Source organism: Eublepharis macularius, chromosome 6 (genome assembly GCF_028583425.1).
Source record: "Eublepharis macularius isolate TG4126 chromosome 6, MPM_Emac_v1.0, whole genome shotgun sequence".
NCBI classification, from domain to species: Eukaryota; Metazoa; Chordata; class Lepidosauria; order Squamata; family Eublepharidae; genus Eublepharis; species Eublepharis macularius.
The window spans coordinates 133,724,249-133,740,477 of record NC_072795.1 but is presented as its reverse complement, the minus strand read 5'-3'; the positions used below and the strand labels follow the sequence as shown (position 1 = coordinate 133,740,477).

The window sequence follows — 16,229 nt, the reverse complement described above, 5'->3', positions numbered from 1 at the left end:
CTTTTTGATTTTGCTACCACAGACTAACACGGCTAACTCCTCTGCACCTGGAGAAAGTGACTGCCTTTGAGGGTGGTCTCTATGGCAATATACCCCTCCCCTCCACAAACCCTTCCCTCTCCAGGCTCCACCCCCCAAATCTCCAGGAATTTCACCACCCCAGTGCTGCTAGTAGGGTTGCCAACCTCCAGGTGGTGGCTGGAGATCTCCCAGAATTACAACTGATCTCCAGGCCACAGAGATTCGTTTCTCTGGAGAAAATGGCTGCTTTGGAAGATGGACTGGCATTGTAACATGCTGAGCACCAGGCCCTCCCCATACCCTGCCAACTCCAGGCTCCCCCCACCCCAAATCTCCAGGAATTTCCCAACCTGGAGCTGGCAAATCTAAGTGGTGTGTGTGTGTGTGACCATCAAAACATGTGTTAACGGGTTCATCGAGCACTAGAAATCTCTATTTGTTTTAAATATGGTTCATGGGTCGTGCTGCCAGGCCCAGGATTCCCTTTTGTTTTTGATTATCCAAGATTTGAACCTGGAACTCGTAGCTGAGATTTAGGCCTGAGCAATACATTTCATGACTCCTTCCAGCCTTCGAAGCCTAAGCGCTGCTTTTCTTGCACAACCCATAAGTGGGAGCAGGGCTTTTTTTCAGGGGGAACACGGGGGAACAGAGTTCCAGAACCTCTTGAAGATGGTCACATGGCTGGTGGCCCCGCCCCCTGATCTCCAGGCAGAGGGGAGTTTAGACTGCCCTCCACACCACTCAGCAGCACGGAGGGCAATCTCAACTCCCCTCTGTCTGGAGATCAGGGGGCGGGGCCACCAACCATGTGACCATTTTCTCTGAGGGCAACCCACTGAGTTCCACCACCTCTTTTCCCAGAAAAAAAGCCCTGAGTGGGAGGATGCAGTTGGCAGAAGAGAAGAAAGAAACAAGCAGGAGGATGGCTCAGGATCCTTTCCTCCACTGGCTGGCTTTCCTGACAACTCCCAGCAGCAGCCATTTTTTCTCCCAGTCCAGGTGAGATTAAAATGTTAAACCTGGATGTCCTGCTAAGTTAAAAGCTGCTAGAGTGAGTAAGAGAAAAATTCCTATGGATGAAGATGTCAAATGACCCCCTCCTGCCCAACACTTCTCTGAAAATTGTACCACTTCTGCCCAGATTTGCACAGCAGCGGTAGCAACAGCAGCGGTGACTGACTACACGTTACATTTTACTCTTGTCCTCCACATGGACTTTGAGTCAGGTTTCGGCTGTGAGTTCCCAGCAGGGATTTCTCAAGCTCTCAGGGCCCCAATTGGTGCATGAGGAGAAAGGGCCTCTTCCCCAACCTGTTGGGGGCTGTAAAACATAACATGTAGTTAGGCCCTCAGCTCTGAGGCCAAAGTTAGTAAGTTACTTGAGACCAGGGCTTTTTTTCTGGGAAAAGAGGTGGTGGAACTCAGGGGGTTGCCCTCAGAGAAAATGGTCACATGGCTGGTGGCCCCGCCCCCTGATCTCCAGACAGAGGGGAGTTGAGATTGCCCTCCGCGCCGCTCAGCAATCAGCAATCTGCCATGTGACCATTTTCAAGAGGTTCCAGCACTGAAAAAAGCCCTGCTTGAGAGTAAGGGTGCTTAGCCCTGAGAGAAATCTTTCAGCACAGAAGAGAACGGGAGTGTACCACCTTTTTGGATTGCCTTAGCCTTTGGAGCCTGGTATTCTGTCTATGCCTGCGCACCAGATGCAGTTGCCAAGTCCCCTTACCCTCCCAGCAGGAATGGGGTGGGTGGGACCTTTCTGTTTTCTATTCCTGGAAATGACATCATTGTGCAGCCCCAGGAACACATGTGCATTTTGCATAGGATTGATTTGGGCCCCAAAAGGGCCCGATTTGGCCTCTTTGGGGCCCAAATTGGCCCAGAGCAAAGCACCGAAGCTCTCCCAGGGAGGTGTGATGATGTCACTCCATGAAATGATGTCATTGCACCGCCCTGCGAGCACGCCCAGGAGGCCTGTTTTCCCGCCTCCCCCCACCCCTGCCAGCCAGGTGAGTGGTGGGGGGGGGGGGTGGAGAGTGGGCATAGGGGATCCCCCTCCCCTGCTGGGGGAATGGCAACCCTATCGCCAGAGCAATACCTTCTTCCCGCTGCAGAGTCCAGAGTCCAGAATCAGAGAACATACCCTTCAAGCCCAGATACTGTTCAGGAGGCATTTTTGACAGGGAATCAGGTTGTAGCTAATTCCCTGTGAATATTTTAGGCATTTTCATTTTTCCTCCTCCTCCATGCTGCATTATTTATTGGATGTATTCGATTTTCATCATTTCATTGGTTTTTTAATTTTTGTAATCCAGTTTTATTGCATAGTTTTTATAATTTTGTAATTCTCCATGAGTCTCAACAAGATGGCCTACAAATGATGCACATACACACAGATATAATTCTCCCCACTTGAAGAGTGACTACAGGAGCAAACAATAGCTTAAGGAAGCATATTGCAGCAGAATCCCACCACACAGGGTTTTTTAAAAAAAATATGGAAAAATAGACTGAGGTCAAGAAATCATAACTTCTAGATATCAGTAGCAATTTTGATGGTAATGGTCAAAAATCTGAACAACAGGGAGTCTAATAAAAGTTACTGTAACAGTTTAGGTATATCTACACCATGAGCTTGTATCAATCACCAGTTTAATTTCCCCCAAAGAACGTGTTTAGTGTTGAGAATTCTCTGCCAGAGACAGCCCAGAACCCAGTTTGTACATGCATCAGAAAGGGGTGACAGAGTGTGAAAGAGGTACAATGGACTTTGCCCACTGCAGTATCTGAAGGACAGGTTCCAGTTTTGCATACTCTTTTACATGAAATACTCCATGCAAGCAGAAAATTAGTGCAGCAGGGAGTTTGCTTGCTCTGCTAGTTTTCTATCTGCAGAGAATTTTTAACATAGAGGAACATTCCAAAATGTGATCATCTCTGTTTGTGGTCCAGCGTGGTCCAGTACATTCTACCACTTCAGGATGCTACCAGCTTATTTTTTGTACATGTAAATCAGTTCTTAGTTTCTTCCCTTCCCTACACAGAACATAGTCCCCAAGATTTCAAGGGGAAGGGAAAAATGAGGGAAATGACCCCCAGGCTGTGGTACAGGTGTGCCTTTAGTTTCACCGGCCACAGTGGCTGAAATATGACCTACATTAAGCAGGATTTTTCTGTGACCACAGAAAATAACCACAAGAGCATCTGCCTTTAAAGGATTTCCCTTGTTTCCAGCCCAGTCCTACTCAAGTTTCTGCAGAATTCCCAGGGAACTCAAAGGGTCTTTCTTCTAAGTAAATATTCTCTGGAAAGTTGGGGCAGGTTGCAGCGCTTGACAATCACACAAGCAAAGCAGTAAAACTAAAAACAGAGGGCACAATCCGGCTAGATAAAAGCGTTTGCAGGTATATAAAACGGAAGAAGACAAATGGATGCGTATGCAGTCCGGCCCACTCTGCTGCTGGGTTAGCTACCTTTTGCCACATGACCGTGTTACATCATCAAAGCACAACCAGGGCCCATTCCCACCTGCTTGGGCTCAGTTAAGACTCTAAGAGCCAAGCTACAAGTGATGAATGACACTTGCCTGGCAAGTGAACAGGCTCACGTGTATTCCTCTCTGTTCACTTGCCATTCACTTGCTCTCCACTTGATCAAGTGGAGTGCAAGTGAATGGCAAGTGATCAGGGAAGAATACTTGTGAGTCTGTTCACTTGCCAGGCAAGGGTCATTCATCACTGGTAGCTTGGCTCTAAGTCAAACAAGGGTTTAAATTAAATTAATGACAGCTAATGCGATCATCCTGGGCTCACTCCTGTAACTATGGTTAGGTAGGATATATTGGTTGTCCACTCCAGGTAGGAAATTCCTGGAGATTTGGGGGGTGGAGCCTGTGGAGGGTGGGATTTGGGGAGAGGCGGGACCTCAGCTGGGTATAATGTCATACAGTCCAAGGCAGCCATTTTCTCCAGGGAACTGTTCTCTGTCGCCTGGAGATCAGTAGTTATTCTGGGAGATCTCCAGGCAACACCTGGAAGCTGGCAACCATACATCAGAGATTGCCTGCAAGCCAAATCCAGCTTTCACAAACTAGCCACAGTTAAAATAAACTATGGCTTGGTGTTATGTCTGAAAAGAACTGCTGTATCACACATATCCCATTTTGCAAATGACCCCTTTTCCTTCAGATAGGACAGATAGATCAGTATAATTCTACCCCAGGTCTTTAGGCCAGCTGTCTTTGGCTGGCAGCCCAAAGAATCACTGGGGGTCGGGGCACAGAGGTTTGCAAAACTGACATTACACATTGCCTTAACATAGCAGACTTGTTTTTAACACAGAGATTTAGGAAATTCCTAGAGCATCACATAACACCAGATCCAGAGGAGTAGCCATGTTAGTTTGTAGTGGCAAAATAGTAAAGAGTCCAGGAGCACCTTCAAGACTAACCAGGCAAGGGGGGAGTTTGGGGAGGGAAGGGACCTCATCAGGGTGTGGTGCCCCAGAATCCACCCCCCAAAGAAGCCATTTCCTCCAGGGAAGTGATCTCTGTCATTCGGAGCTCAGTTGCAAATCTGGGAGAACTCCAAGGCCCAATGGGAGGCTGAGAATTCTAAGTGCCAGATGGATTTGAATCGAGAGTGATGTGGGATGGGGGGGTGCACCTTTCCAGGAAGAGGAAGGGTGACCACCACCCATGGCAGCTGCCAATTGCAAACACAGAAACTAAGCATCTTATTTTCGGCCTCCCTTTTTAACATCCACCCTGATTAAGAGTTTTGGAGAACTCATAATTAGAGTTGCCATGCCCTTACCTTCAAACTAGGGGTTCAGGGGTGCTGGCCATGCGGGGGAGGGGGAGAGTTTGCCCCTCCCCCTTCCTCGCACATGCATCTGCTCCAGGGGCTTTCTGCTGATGTAAATTCCAGTTTAAAGTGAAAGTGACGGGGCTTCAGTGGGGCCAAACTGGTCCCCAAACATAATTGCTATGTTTATTTATTTACTTTATTATTAAATGTACAGTCCGATTTCCCCGCAAGCAGGCTCAGAGCAGATAACATCACGCCATAAAACCACAATAAAATCACATTAAAAGACATAAAGTTCAGTCGACATAAAACTCCAGGCGGCAGCCCACATTGTTTAACCCAACTGAAATATCCCATGGGATGGGAACTGGTAACCAAACTACTAAACTGGTAGTTTGGGGGCTGATTTGAGTGCAGGCGGGGGATCCCTTGTCCCAAGTGGGCAGTTTACTGCACACTGTTTTGTGGTATTCTGGTTAGCCATAACAAAAGGGTTGCGGATTTTACTCAGCGATTAATCTAACTTCAAAAGTTAGCGTAGAGTAGATGCAAACCACTGCTCTAGTCAGTGGGGTGCAATGCTGGCATTTTCTGGCCCCCCGGGACCATTGCCTAGAACAAACTCCCCACCAGACTTCTCCTCCACCTACAGAGAAGGGCCAAGGCAAAGCCAAGCAATGATAAATGCAGGAGGCCTTCTGTTGAGGGATTCCCTTCTCGTATGTTCAAGTTTGAGAAAAATGAAGAAGAAATAATATTTTACGATCACTTTTTTAAAAAAAAGAATGCACTAGATCTAAGAACCGAACTAGATGTTTGCTTTTTAAAAAGAATTGGGTCTGGGTTCCCCTCTTACATGAGGATGCTCAAGTGAAGGGAGATGCAATGTTAGCTGGGAAGCGTAGTTTAAAAAGACAGCTCTCTACAGAGCTGGCAAAGATTGCTGCTCAGAGGGTTTGTTAATTTCCTTTTTGCCTCCTTGAAGTCTATGTCAATTTCACCCCCCCCTTTGGAGAGGCAAAGAGGAAATTAACAAATCCTCTGAGGAGTGATCTCTGCCAGCTCTATAGAGAGGTGAAATTGATGGAGCCTTCACTTCTGTCTTTTTAAACTATGCTCCCTGGCTAACATTGCATCTACCTTCCCTTGAGCATCCTCCTGTAAGAGGTCTCTTGTAGAGAGACTCTGAGACCTCAGTGGGAGGAGGGCTCTTGCCTCTCCCCCCAGCTTTTTTCTGTGCTGGGGAGGGAGTTATTTCCCTGCTTTTGCTGCTCCATGTGCAGCAATGACCCTCCCAGTGCCTTTTCAGTATGGAAAATGCCTCGGGGGTAGGCAGAAGCCCCCACCCCACCCCGTGGCAGCATTGCAAGCCCAAATGGGCTCTGCTTTATTTTTAAACCTAACTTGGGTCTGCGGAATCCACTTTAAAAAAGTGAATCTCTAGCTTGGCCCTAACATTCCTGTTAACTTTATGAGCAGAGCTAGTTTATCTAACAGTAATCCCACACGATAAAATACTGTGCCTTCTGTATAAATGAACTTTAAAAAAATTATGCAGATCTTTACTATTTGCAAGGGAACAAACAGACATTACATTTCTTTACTATTTGCAAGGGAACAAACAGACATTACATTTCTGTAAAGTTTGGATACATTTTTTTTCCATTTCAGTTTTAGTAGGATTAGTAAAGCATGCAATATTATTTTAAGACCTACTTTTTTGCAAATAGCTTCTTTGTAGAGCTAAAGGGTAAGAGAAAAAACAGAAAAACTATATGGATGAAAGGATAAAAGAACACATGGAAAGGACAACAGTTTCCCTCCTTCCCTGGGGTAGAACATAGGAGCAGCCCTCAAAAATGAAAATAGGGTTTCCAAACATACATCAAATAACTCTGACTGACTCATGAATCGGTTTTGTATCATCCCTTTACATCAAGTCAAGCAATACAGCCACCGCATCTCACATAATTATTTGTCAGTGGCACCCACACTATCCAAAAAAAGTAACAACCAGGGCTTTTTTTCAGTGGGAAAGCAGTGGAACGGAGTTCCGGCACCTCTTAAAAATGGTCACATGGCCGGTGGCCCCGCCCCCTGATCTCCAGACAGAGGGGAGTTTAGATTGCCCTCCATGCTGCCGAGCGGCGCGGAGGGCAATCTAAACTCCCCTCTGTCTGGAGATCAGGGGGCAGGGCCACCAGCCATGTGACCATTTTCACCAAGGGCGATTTAAACTTTAAAAAACTCCCCCCTTGTTCCAGCTGACCCAAAGTGATGTCATTGTGTGGTCTTGAGTTCCACCACCTCTTTTCCCAGGAAAAAAGCCCTGGTAACAACTGTTGGTAATGGTGGTGAGAAGCACCCCTGTGAAGGCCTTGAACCATACAGTTACTCACCTCCCTCTTGAGCCTCTGGCTTGGAGCCGGGCACCTCTTACAGCTGTCCCCTCCTTATACTGCCATTGTGGTATGGAACTCCGCAATTGGCAGGTATACAAATTGCACCAACCTCTGTATTCTCAGTGACCGCTTTCTTCTGAAGACCATAGAGTCTCTCTACACGAGACACCTCGGTGTGTGTTCGTCAAGTGTAGGGAGATGGAATGTTAGCCAGAAAGTGTAGTTTTAAAAGACAGAGCTGGTGGAGATCACCCCTCAGAGGGGTTTGCCTCCCTGAAGGCTCTGTCAATTTCACCTCTCCAATCTAACCCTGGCCGTTTCCACACGGCTTACCTTTGATTGGAATGACCTGGAACATCGCGCAAAACATGCAGAAGATCGCATTTTCTCACGTGAGATTTGCGTGACGTTGTGCAAATCTCTCGCGAGAAAACATGATCTTCCACAGTTTTTGCATGATGTTCTGGGTCGTTCCGAGCAAAGGCAAGTCATGTGGAAATGGCCACTGTGTGGTATTGCACCCAGAGGGCAGCGAGGAATGGAAATGGGCTGGGCTTGGACCTGGAGAGCTTCTAATGGGCTGACATTTCCCTTCTGGCATTTCACAGCCCCGTCACACAGCTCCAGTGTCTAGCAAAGCCTTTGCCCTGCCGCCAGCTCTGTCTTTTTAAACTACCCTTCCCGGCTACCATTGTTCTTCACGTGTCAGATGTCTCGTGTAGAGAGACTCTTTGTTCCAGGGCCAGAAATGATTTTTGCCACACCAACTGACCCCACACCAATGGACAGCCTCTGTCTGAACTTTGGCACCATCTAGCTGTAATGGTTGTACATTGCTGGCACTAAAACATCATTGGGGCAAAACAACACCAAAATATGGAATCTCTCTTCTTAGGGTGATTTCTTTCTTTTTGAACCTCACTTCAACTGCAATTTGGTAAGGCTATCAAGAACTCAGATAAAATTAGATCTGGCCTGTGAAGCGCAAATTGGCTGTCCCGGTTCTAGTATAAGGAGGACATTATCTGAAGGGCTTACATGAAAGCATCCTCGATTACAGCCTCGTGACGAGGAAGGTTGGGGCCCAAGGCTTCCACGTGGCAAACGTGCTCCCAGGTAACCTTAAACTGTTTTTCAGGATCAGCTCTTGAACTCAAGGCCAGGAGGTGAAGGAAATGCCTTGAACTTTCCACAATAGCGCTTTAATCTCAATTGATGACTTTGGACACTGTTGTAATACAATTAGCTCTAAGGACAGCTTGTCATCCTCAGTAACAATATATTTCTCATGCATTTCCAACCATAACTTCTAGAAACACATACAAACTGAAGAAGTGCAAGAAATGTACAAAAACCCATGAGATGGCCATCGTTTTCTGACCCTGTTCAGCCCATTTTCTGCAGAAACTTTACACTTTACATGGAAGAAAATCACACAAAGATTTAAAATAAGCCCAAGTCTCGGTGATTTTCTTTGGCTTTTGTTTTTCCCTTAAAAAGAAACAGATTCAATTCCAGAGAAAAGTGCCATGACTGAGTTGCTAACAGATTTATGCAAGAAGGAATGGACTTTGTAAATACTCTAAAAATAAACGTGCTCATTGTAATTTCTATGGAATGAAGGGTATAAAAGAACACATTATTGTTATTATTACCTATAAAGCACAGCAATGATATAAACACAGAGGTGAAGCAATATTCCAACTACTGTACCATACGGAGGCAGGAAAGGTCCAGGGGAGGAGACGACCAGAGGTTTGCCCCCAGGCATAGCCCTAGGACTGTCCATTCCTAAGGGGGAGAAACCAATACTACGTCTACGTCACATGGCAACATTCTCCAACCTTTGCCAGAAAGGATCATATTCTTCCTCTTCTTCGAAGTGTTCCCTGGGAGCTGGGTTCTTTATACCCCTGGCGTACAAAAATTGTGCGGCAAAATTCATAGCAATTCCTTGGTTGCTATTGATATGGTGAGATTCCCAGGCAATGGGCAAAACTTGCCTTTCCAAATACTGCCAGGAAGAGCAGTGAATTCCAGGAAATGTGCGCAACGGACAGGTTTGTTGACTGCTGCCCTCCCACTCAAGATGGGAGAAAGAAATGACTTTGAAGACTGGCCGCTGCTATTTAAAGAGCTTATTCCACTGTCCAACCTGTCCTTGTCAATTTGAGTCAGGGCTTGGATTATACTTAGCTGGAACTCAGCTGAATGTTTAAACCATTTACATACCCACTTTAGATACTGCAGAACTGGTTAAAGAACTCCAAAATGTTTGATTCTAAGGGGGGAAATGGTTCAGGTATTTAACAGAACTACTGGTGCTTTAGGAAGCCAGTTCAAGGAATGTTTGTGCAATGCCTCCCAGTCCCCACAAAACCCCACAGGACTGGGAGCTGGAGTTTTAACCTCTGCTTTAAAATCACTATAACAATATGCTAAATACCTATTTTTAAAAGCCCCACTAGACTCTCCAGTGGCAGTAGGGGGGTGGTGACCATGGGGGACTGGGGTAAGAAAAAAGGTGGTTATGAAGGCAGGACTTGCAAAAATGCACAGCTTCCCATCCACACAGAGAGCAAAGGTGCCTTGACTGTGATCTTGGCTAAAAGATTTTACCAAATCAAGTTTGTAAAAGATCACAGCAAAATCGGGGTGGGGGGGGATGCAGGAGGATTAGGGGATGACATCATGTGACTGCTTTAAAAAATATTCCCATTTAGACACAAATCCAGAGCACAACTTCCACGTGGAAGCCATCCACATTTCAAGTGGAGTAGCCACAGAGTGGGTTGGATGTTGTGCCACCGACCCCTCTGTACAAGCCCTTCATTTATGTGGGCTGACAACACGCTCAAATTGCAAGTTGTGTAGAGAAAAATGAAGTTCTGGGACCTGCTTGGAACCAAAAAAACCTTATGATGAAAATTTTCAGAAAAAAACGAGTTTAACTTTGGGGAGGTGCTCAGTGGCCATCCTTGGTTTAAAATTAGCTGCGGCCATTCTGAGAGCTTTTGATCTTCTTAATGTCAGGTAAACTATTAAAGGGCTATTATTATACTCGCTGTCTTTCATTCCCGCCCGTCAGACTGCACCACTGCTGGAAAATCCTCCAGTCCTGCTTTTCCTTGCCCCGGTACAAGTTTCACCATTCTTGTAAGAGACAACTTTCCCCCACAGCCAGCATGAGCAAACCTTGATTCTCCCACAACAGGGGGGAAAGCAGACGTTTCTTCCAGATTTTTGGACAGGTTCTTGTAATACACGTCATAATGCTTCCCTACCCCTCACCCTGCTCTCTTCCCTCTGTAATCCCAAATAAATCCTCTTCAAAACCAGGGCAGTCTTTCCTAATCTGGACTTTCCCACCACCTCCTTCCTCCTACACCTTCTTGGGAAGTTCAGCCTCCTTTCTTTCTAATGCCATTATGAGTAGGTGTCAGATTATCCTAGGGAACTATTACTGTCCCCAAAGCCATTTCTGATCCCACTTTCTCCTTCACTTCATCACCCAAACGGACCCCTTCCATAAGGTACCCAAGTGCCTGCCGAGGAGGCAATCTCTCGGGGGGTTGCCCCCTTGCCTACCAATCTGCTAGTGATCAATGGGAGGTTTGCAAGCCCCCCCCCCCCCGCCCCGGAAATCGCTCAACACTGGCAGGTGCCCAGGAAACATGTGCTGTATGCTCCTGGGGTGGAGGTGATGATATCTCTTCCTGAAGTCCTTTGTGGTGCTCCCCCCACCAGACACACACAGACAGCAGTCCAAGTCTGGCCCCACTGCCTGCAGTGAATTTGAGGAGGAGAAGGGGGAGGGAGGCTAAGTGGGGCTGGAGCCTCCAACTTGACACTGGACCCACACTCTTTCTGGCAGCAGATCCACATGAAGATGCAGAGACACCTGGAGCCTCTTTGGAGCCTCCCCTTCCTTACCAGCCCAGAGCCAGAGACCACCCTCCAGGATATGTGAAAGGGCAGCCCTACGGGGAAGTGGCGGGGGGGGGGGAGGAGCTACGGTCATCCGCAGTCAAGCAAACCGGCAGAGAGGGAGTTGTTCTTTGACACAGACTTTACTGAACTGCCAAAAGTGAAGAGCATGTCTGGACACGTGTTGCCAACTTCCCTTGCCTGGGAATGAGCCATGAGAGCCGTCCCTCGTGCTGCCATCTCAGGAGCGAGGTTGACTTGCAGACTGCTCCTGGGGCTGGCAGGAGGTCATAGCCCCTCTCTATACTGCCTTGGTCAGGCTACACCTGGAGTACTGTGTGTAGTTCTGGAGGCCTCACTTCAAAAAGGATGTGGACAAAATTGAGAGGGTACAGAGGAGAGCGACAAGAATGATCAGGGGTCTGGAGACTGAGCCCTACGAGGAAAGGCTGAGGGCCTTGGGAATGTTTCGTTTGGAGAAGAGGAGGTTGAGGGGGGACATGATTGCTCTCTTTAAACATTTGAAAGGCTGTCATTTGGAGGAGGGCAAGGAGCTGTTCCAGTTGGCAGCGGAGGGTAAGATGCGAAGCAACGGGCTTAAATTACATGCGGAAAGGTACCGGCTGGATATCAGGAAGAACTTTTTCATGGTCAGAGTAGTTCAAAAGTGGAATCAGCTGCCTAGGGAGCTCCCCTTCGCTGGCAGTTTTCAAGAAGAGGCTGGATGAATATTTGTCAGGGATGCTTTAGGCTGATCCTGCACTGGGCAGGGGGTTGGACTAGATGGTCTGTATGGCCCCTTCCAATTCTATGATTCTATGTAAGTGCTGTCAAGTCGCAACCAACTTATGACAACCCCAGAAAGGGGCTTTCAAGGCAAGTGAGAAGTGGAGGTGGTTTGCCATTCTCCTTCTTCTGCAGAGTCTTCCTCGGTGGTCGCCCATCCAAGTGCTGACCCTGATTAGCCTCCAAGATCTGACGGGATCCAGCTATACCATGCTGCCTTTCTTCCCCAGGAAGGGAACCATAGCAGACAAAATTCAGGCGGCATCAGAATGGAGGAAGCAAATATCATACTGTTTATTAAAAGGAACCTTAAAGCTGCTAGTTATCAGAAAAAAATATCACCCAATGAATGCTTGGCCTGATAAGAGGCATTTATATGACTTCTTAGGGGAAAGCTATGTATTACACACAGATGTGTTTGACAAAAGCCATTTATCTGCTCCATACTGCACCACTGAGAGGCGTTCTGCCCTCTCAGTTGATGCACTGCAGGGGGAAACAGCTACTTTGGGAAGAGTCTTTGGGGCAGAGAAACGGTCAATGTGGAAGATAAAGTGGGTTGTTCACTCTGAAATCCCATCTTCTAAAGCTTGTTTTCATTTTTCTTCTTGTTTTTAACGGCCTCGGAGCTATTTTGCACATACAGCCTGGGTGGGCCATGTATGTTTACTCAGAAGTAAGCTGTACTGATGTCAGTGGGACTATTTCCAAAGTCAACGAGGACAAAATTGTACCCTTGATGAGCTTTCATTGCACTAACAGAAAGTAATGCGGTCCCATGATGTTGCGTGTATCAACTTATATTGTGTAATTCACCTTGAGTCCCAATAAGAAACATGGGCTATAATAACATAAACAAATAAATAATACTACTGAGGAAGGCCATGGCGAACCAGCCCGTAAAAAGTCTGCCAAGAAAACGTGATGTGATGTCCCCCTATGGGCCAGTAATGACTCAGTGCTTGTGCAGGGGACTACCTTTACCTCTTTTTACTACCTACTTAACCAGTGTGGAACTGGATTTATCATCTTCATTTTGGAGCCCACCATTTCTTCCAGAATATACTGAATGTGCAATGAAAGTAAAGAAAAGGTTGAAGTAGCGTTACCAGGTGCCCGCTGGTGGCGGGCAAACTCCTGGGGATTTGCCCCCTCTGCTGATCGCTCAGCGATTGGTGGGAGGGGGCAAACTCCTGGAGCATGCCCGCCACTGGCACACACCTCAGGAGCGCACACCATGCGCGCACTCCCACCCCTCGCACTGGCAGTGGGAGCATCCCTGCACTCTGATTTGGCCCCAAACCGGCCAAATCGGAGCACTCCCGCAGCCGGCGCAACGTCACTTACAAAAGTGACATCGCCACGCTCTTGGCGTGGTGACATCACTTCTGGAAGTGACATCATCATGCCGTCGCAGGGCAAGTTCCGGGCCCCTATCCTCCCGCTGAGAGGACAGAAGGACCTAGCAGCCCTAAGTTAAAGAATGCACTCAAAATGGTATTCCCCACCTGCCTTTAAAATCGCTTATTACAGAGTGGAGAGCCCAGTTTCAGTTAGTGGAACAGAGACTGGACTTGAAGAGTTAAATCCCCTCTTTCCCTCCCAAGGGGGTCCTGACTCTGAGTACACATCTGCACAAGTTACTTTTTATTGACTGAAGGAGCTTCTTGGCTCTGAAGACAGAGATATCAGGAGTGCTTTCTCATTTCTGCTGCCTGTACACGGTGCACCCCATATGCATCCTTTATCTTGCAAAGAGTGTGTGTCACGGCTGCCTACCAGTCTTCCGTGCCATTCATATATTCTCTGTCCTCTGTATTGATTTGATCACACTGTGTACCTGTATGCTCTCATATTATGCTCATATACTGTAACCATTATGTTCATGCCATCTCTGGCCTGCCTGAAAACGAAAGTACTAATGCTGAGAGAAAGTAGCCAGCCTGTTATCTCTGGAGCCTGCTTATTGACCTTGCAGCTGTCCTGTCTCTTTTCCCAGGAGACGGAGGGAGTTGGATTCCTTGTAATCTTTTACCTTTCACTGCCCAGACAAAGCTTTTATGTTCTCATGAGACGGTGGGATTTTTGTGTCTAATTCCTCACTAGCCAGCTCCAAGTTGGGAAATTCCTGGAGATCTGGAGGGTGAAACCTGGAAAAACCTGGAGAAAGTGGGGTTTGGGGAGGGAAAAGACCTTGGCATGGCATAATTCCATAGTCCACCCCCCAAAGTAGCCATTTTCTCCAGGTGAACTGATTTCCGTGGCCTTGAGACCAGTTGTAATTCTGGGAGATCCCCAGCCACTACCTGGAGGCTGGCAACCCTATTCCTCACTGCCTAAGGGGAGGGGGGAATCATGCTCCTTACATCAAAGTGCATATGCTTATATTGTCATTCCTGCCAACTTATTCATCTTTGGATGTACCTGTGAACTTAATGGATCTCTATAATAAAACCTTTTCATCCGAGACCCTGGAGTACTTGCTATGAGGGGCTTGGGGGTCTATCTGCCATGGACTGCCATCCCTAGAACTGACAGTGTGGAGTGTAATCAGGTGCACAGACAGGGATCTGCTACTCCTGACTGACCAGATGAACTACACAAGGTATGCACAAATCTCAACTGTTACTTCTTCTGGGACAGGGGTCCCAACTTTTTTGAGCTTGTAGGCACCTTTGGACTTTTGAGACAGGGTGGTGGGCTCAACCACAAAATGGCTGCCACAGGAGGCGGAGCCAACTGCAACATTTCAGGGTTATGCATAACTCTAATAGTAACTCTTCAACATTTCAAGAAGCTTTGTTTGACAAGATGCCTTTTAAGATGAACATATTTTTAAAAAACATTTTCTTGCATACAGACTGCTTAGCTTCAGTTGCACAGCGAAGATCCTTGTAGTGGCAGCTGCTGCCAAAGCAACATTTTAAAAAATCTGCAGAGCAAATTAGAAGCAATGCTAGAGAAAGGCAGCATCTGGCCCCACCCATTTTCTAAAAACACTTGGTGGGCAACAAGAAAGGTGTTGGCAGGTGCCGTAGCATTCGTGGGCACCAGGTGAAACAGGGTCAAGAGGAGGGAACAGGAGAGATGGTGCTTAACCCTGCAAGCTACAGTCTCCCCTCCCAAATATATGTCTGTAACCCTGCAGGGTAGTACATAAATGATTTGCAGTGCAATTCTACCATAAGCATCATTACACCTTTCTAAGGTTAGTATTGTACTGGAGGCATAGCATAGTGGCACAGAGACCCTCTGTAGCTATTTATCAGGAAATTCCTGATTCGGATCTCTCAGTCGTGAAATCACTAAAAAGAAGTGATCTTAGGTGACCTTCTCTCTCCTTCACACACACACATTTGCCACACGGAGATCATAAAACTGTTCTACTTTACAGGGTTGTAAAGGATGATAAGCAGTTAATGAAGATGACTTTTTTGGACACACCGAAGTGTTGAATAAATGCTAGGTATATTCAGGGGTTTTTTTCTGGGAAAAGAGGTGGTGGAACTCAGTGGGTTGCCCTCAGAGAAAATGGTCACATGGCTGGTGGCCTCGCCCCCTGATCTCCAGACAGAGGGGAGTTTAGATTGCCCTCCACGCCACTGAGCGGCGCGGAGGGCAATCTCAACTCCCCTCTGTCTGGAGATCAGGGGGCGGGACCACCAGCCATGTGACCATTTTCAAGAGGTTCCGGAACTCCGTTCCCCCGCATTCCTGCTGAAAAAAAGCTCTGGGTATATTTATGGGAGTTATCTTATGTATGCACAACAAAACCAAAAGGAAGGTTAGGCAGAAAGTTGGTGACTGGCCCATGATCAGCCAATGAGATGAGAAGAGACTGGAAACCCTGAAAAAGCGTTTGACAATTTGAACTGGGACTTTATGTTTGCCACCATGGAAAAGCTACAAATGGGAGAAAGATTCATAAGAGCAGTAAAGGAAATTTACAGAGACCAGAGTGCAGCAATTGTGGTGAATGACGAGGTGACTAAGAAATTGACTATAGGTAAAGGTACAAGACAAGGTTGCCCGTTGTCTCCACTGTTGTTTATTTTGGTTTTGGAAATACTGATGATACAGATACGAGAAGATAATGCAATCCGTGGAATAAAAATAAAGGACTTTTCCTATAAGGTCAGAGCATTTGCGGACGATATAATGTTAATTGTGGAAGATCCAATGGAGAATATGCCAAAGGTAATAGAGAAAATAAAGGAATTTGGAGATTTGGCAGGATTTTATGTAAACAAAAAGAAGTCAAAGATACTATGTAAAAACATGA

General features: G+C 46.8%; 1 protein-coding gene across 1 annotated transcript in view; it reads right to left on the bottom strand.

The window, feature by feature from the left end:
* Positions 1-9,316, bottom strand: part of LOC129332392 (L-threonine dehydratase catabolic TdcB-like) — a 52,757-nt gene extending 43,441 nt beyond the window's left edge. Inside the window, exons 1-2 of the mRNA XM_054983480.1 lie at positions 8,890-9,316; positions 6,549-6,575 (exon numbers count right to left, since the gene is read on the bottom strand). Of these exons, the coding sequence (XP_054839455.1) occupies positions 6,549-6,575; positions 8,890-9,023 (161 nt within the window). The 5' untranslated portion in view covers positions 9,024-9,316. The remainder of the gene's footprint in view (positions 1-6,548; positions 6,576-8,889) is intronic.
* Positions 9,317-16,229: the final 6,913 nt, after the last annotated feature.